Here is a 4,362-nt window from a genome sequence, read left to right as displayed (position 1 = left end):
TTTCTCAAGGTCGCAACGGACTCACCCATCCAACGGCTTCAACTTGTGCAGACCGTTGGCTTCAGACCATCATGCACCACCGTCTCACACGGCAAGCTAGCCAGCTTCACGCGGCAGCTCGGACTTTCTCCATGCATGCTTCTCCTATCTGAAACTACTGACTCGTACGTATCACACGTACCTCCGCACACACACATTTTTCTACCTGCAACTACTACATGCAAGACTGAAATAAACATGAAGATACATGATCAAGATTAAAAAGCTAACAGTCTCCTCCCTAATCTTGATCCTTTACTTGTGACACAGCTTCAGAGAAGAGCTGGCTCATCCTCGACACCGAGCAGTGCCTTCTCCTCGTTGTCCTTCTTCTTCTTCGGACACTTCCAAGCAAAATGCCCAAAGTCATCACAGTTATAGCACTGTACTTCACTCTTGTCTCTGCACCCTCCACCACGGCTATGTCGGCGGCCACGGCCACGTCCACAATGGCCGCGTCCTCGCGATGAGTCATGCCCTCTTGCCATGAGGAGCTGCTCTTCTTCACATGCCGTATCCCGCCCCTTGACGAGCTTCTCGTGCGCCTTCAGTGAACCAATGGCCTCCTCCATGGCCATCTTGTTGGTGTCGCCGAACAATGCAATCGATGACGCAACGTTGATGAACTTGTTGGAGACGGCTCGGAGCAGCTTCTTCACGACGTACTTCTCCTCCATCGCATCACCAAGCTCATGGATGCGCCCCACGAGCATCGTGAACCTCGCCGCGAAATCATCCACGGACTCCGCATCACCCATCTTGAGGCCATCAAAGTCCGAGCGCAAGGATTGAACCCTCGCCTCTCGGACGCGCTCGACGCCCACATGCATGGAGCGTAGCGCCGCCCACACATCGGCTGCGGTCTCCTTCTCCGCAACTCGCAGCAGCGTCGAGTCGTCGATGGACTGGGAGATGATCGTCATGGCCATCTCCTCCTTGCCCTTGTCGACCTCCGATGAGGCCTCGCGATCAACGGCGCCCCACATGCCATTGGCGTGCAAGAGGTACTTCATCCTCATCGCCCACGACACGTAGTTCGTCCTACTGAGCAGCGGGAATGGGAGCTTCCCCGCCGCCGTCGCGGCAGCCGCCATCGCCGCCGAGTCGCTCGGCACCAACGCTCCACTCGCTAAAGAGTCACGCGGCACCATCTTCGTCATCACCTAGCGCTGATACCAAATGTTGGAGCCGACTCTCTCAGCCCTCTTCTCTCTTGGTTATTTCACACAACACACACAAGAACACAAGGAATTTTGATGCTGTAGTGTGTCACACAGCCGACGTTTTCCTCTCTCTATATTTCTTCTTGTACCAAAACAAATATGCTTTACAGCCCTTAAGTAGTACTCACGCACGCACACCGGGCACTACACTTGCCCACTAACCAGCCCACGCATGCACTAACCCAGGCCACTAACAGCACACGCACACATGCAGCTAACAAGAATTGACCTTATCTAACTACGGACCTTTTCTCAAGGTCGCAACGGACTCACCCATCCATCGGCTTCAACTTGTGCAGGCCGTTGGCTTCAGACCATCATGCACCACCGTCTCACACGGCAAGCTAGCCAGCTTCACGCGGCAGCTCGGACTTTCTCCATGCATGCTTCTCCTATCTGAAACTACTGACTCGTACATATCACACGTACCTCCGCACACACACACATTTTTCTACCTGCAACTACTACATGCAAGACTGAAATAAACATGAAGATACATGATCAAGATTAAAAAGCTAACAGAATGCAGCTGAACCATTGTTGTTGGAGAGGGAGTAGAGCGCGTCATTACTACTGAACCTTAGAAGAACCTCCTTGGCGACTTGATCTTTCACGGAAAAGCCGAAGTGGTCAAGTTCAACAGAATATATATTATTATATGTGAATTTGCGAACTGAGATGAGATTCTGAACAATATCAGGCAATAGCAGAACATTTTTAAGATAGTGTGCGACTACCGCTGGCGAGCACAAAGAGGCGAGCCTCCTTACCAATGACAATGTGCGAGTTTGATGAGCTAAAAGGGGATGAGACGAGGACAAGGTATCTGGGTCCCTGATAACATGGGAGGACGCCCTTGTATCCATGGTCCAGTCCACATTGGGCGGAAGGGACAGCCAGAGCTAGGCGCCGCCTTGTACATACATGGCTGCATTGTCCTATCCATATGGCAGAGTGGTGTAGGGTGCAGGTGGTGGAGGCACGGGGGAGTACATCATGGGGTAGGCTGCTAGGGTGATTTATTATATTGACATTGTAGTAACTGAAAAATGAGCTATTAAAAAATAAAACTACTTATTGATTGTGCCATGGTATCATTACATGACCACATCAATATGGTGTTAATTTTTTAAAGTATTATCCAAATGTTTTCACATATGTAATTTGCAAGGAGAAGATAGAGGGAAAATAGACCTGCTATAATAAAAATGTGGGGGATTGAGAAGTAAAGAGAGGGGGGGGGGGGGAAGGACTGAAGAAGGGGATGTCAATTATTGAGGCGCAAGTGTTACCAGCATTTTGAGACTTCGAGTGTTACTAGTTTTCACCAGGTAAGACCCACACGCCTGCCAGTGCCCAGTCTGTCGTACGTCAAAGTAGTAGCGCTCCGCAAAATAGTACACACTGCTACTTAGGGTAACACTGGCGACGTTCGTTGGTCCGTCACACTTCTACTTATTTGTGGCGCAACGACTAGTTTCATGTACCAGGCTTGCAGCGTTGTACCAGGCTTGCAGCGTTTTTTTCCTCGGGAACGTCGCTGTTGTCTTCACGTCTGCAGCGTCCCACTTTTTCCCATACTCTGCTGGTAGTTAGTGAAATTAGCAGGTGCGTTCTGTTTGAGCTGAACGCTGCTACTAGTAAAATTCTATAAGGAGTTTTCCTACTAGTGGATTGAGAGAGAGGGAGGGAGAGAGAGGAGGCACTAGTGCAAAAAGCCTAGCTATGATGTGGCAAAAAAGGCCTTGCTGACATGTATATTCCTGGCGTATGGGTATTTGTTATTGGGGAACGTAGCATAAATTCAAAATTTTCCTACGTGTCACCAAGATCTATCTATGGAGTCATCTAGCAACGAGGGAGGAGTGGATCTACATACCCTTGTAGATCGCGCGCGGAAGCGTTCAAGAGAACGGGGTTGATGGAGTCGTACTCGTCGTGATCCAAATCACCGATGATCCTAGCACCGAACGGACGGCACCTCCGCGTTCAACACACGTACGGAGCAGCGACGTCTCCTCCTTCTTGATCCAGTAAGGGGGGAGGAGAGGTTGATGGAGATCCAGCAGCACGACGGCGTGGTGGTGGAAGTAGCGGGATTCCAACAGGGCTTCGCCAAGCGCTGCGGGAGGAGGGAGATGTGTCATGGGAGGGAGAGGGAGGCGCCAGGGCTTAGGTCCGGCTGCCCTCCCTTCCCCCCACTATATATAGGGCCAAGGGAGAGGGGGGGCGCAGCCTTGGCCCTTCCTCCAAGGAAGGGTGCGGCCAGGGAGGAGTCCATCCTCCCCAAGGCACCTCGGAGGTGCCTTCCCCCTTTAGGACTCTTTCTTTCCCTTATATCTTGGCGCATGGGCCTCTTGGGGCTGGTGCCCTTGGCCCATATAGGCCAAGGCGCACACCCCTACAGCCCATGTGGCCCCCTGGGGTAGGTGGACCCCCTTGGTGGACCCCCGGACCTCTTTCGGCACTCCCGGTACAATACCGATAATGCGCGAAACTTTTCCGGGGACCAAAACAAGACTTCCCATATATAAATCTTTACCTCCGGACCATTCCGGAACTCCTCGTGACTTCCGGGATCTCATCCGGGACTCTGAACAACTTTCGGGTTACCGCATACTAATATCTCTATAACCCTAGCGTCACCGAACCTTAAGTGTGTAGACCCTACGGGTTCGGGAGACATGCAGACATGACTGAGACGTTCTCCGGTCAATAACCAACAGCGGGATCTGGATACCCATGTTGGCTCCCACATGTTCCATGATGATCTCATCGGATGAACCACGATGTCAAGGACTTAATCAATCCCGTATACAATTCCCTTTGTCTAGCGGTACGATACTTGCCCGAGATTCGATCGTCGGTATCTCGATACCTTGTTCAATCTCGTTACCGGCAAGTCTCTTTACTCGTTCCGTAACACATCATCCCGTGATTAACTCCTTGATCACATTGTGCACATTATGATGATGTCCTACCGAGTGGGCCCAGAGATACCTCTCCGTTTACACGGAGTGACAAATCCCAGTCTCGATTCGTGCCAACCCAACAGACACTTTCGGAGATACCTGTAATGCACCTTTATAGTCACCCAGTT

The 4,362-nt window shown here is 51.3% G+C and overlaps 1 protein-coding gene across 1 annotated transcript; it reads right to left on the bottom strand.

The window, feature by feature from the left end:
- Positions 1–459: 459 nt before the first annotated feature.
- On the bottom strand, positions 460–1,058 carry LOC147983204 (uncharacterized). Its single transcript, XM_087540664.1, is given in 2 exon segments — positions 460–531; positions 534–1,058. Coding segments are annotated over 2 exon segments (597 nt in total).
- Between the last annotated feature and the right edge of the window lie 3,304 nt (positions 1,059–4,362).

Source organism: Triticum urartu, chromosome 2A (assembly GCF_056163025.1).
Source record: "Triticum urartu cultivar PI428250 chromosome 2A, HENAU_Tu73, whole genome shotgun sequence".
NCBI lineage: Eukaryota > Viridiplantae > Streptophyta > Magnoliopsida > Poales > Poaceae > Triticum > Triticum urartu.
This window is presented reverse-complemented; position numbering and strand designations above follow the sequence as displayed.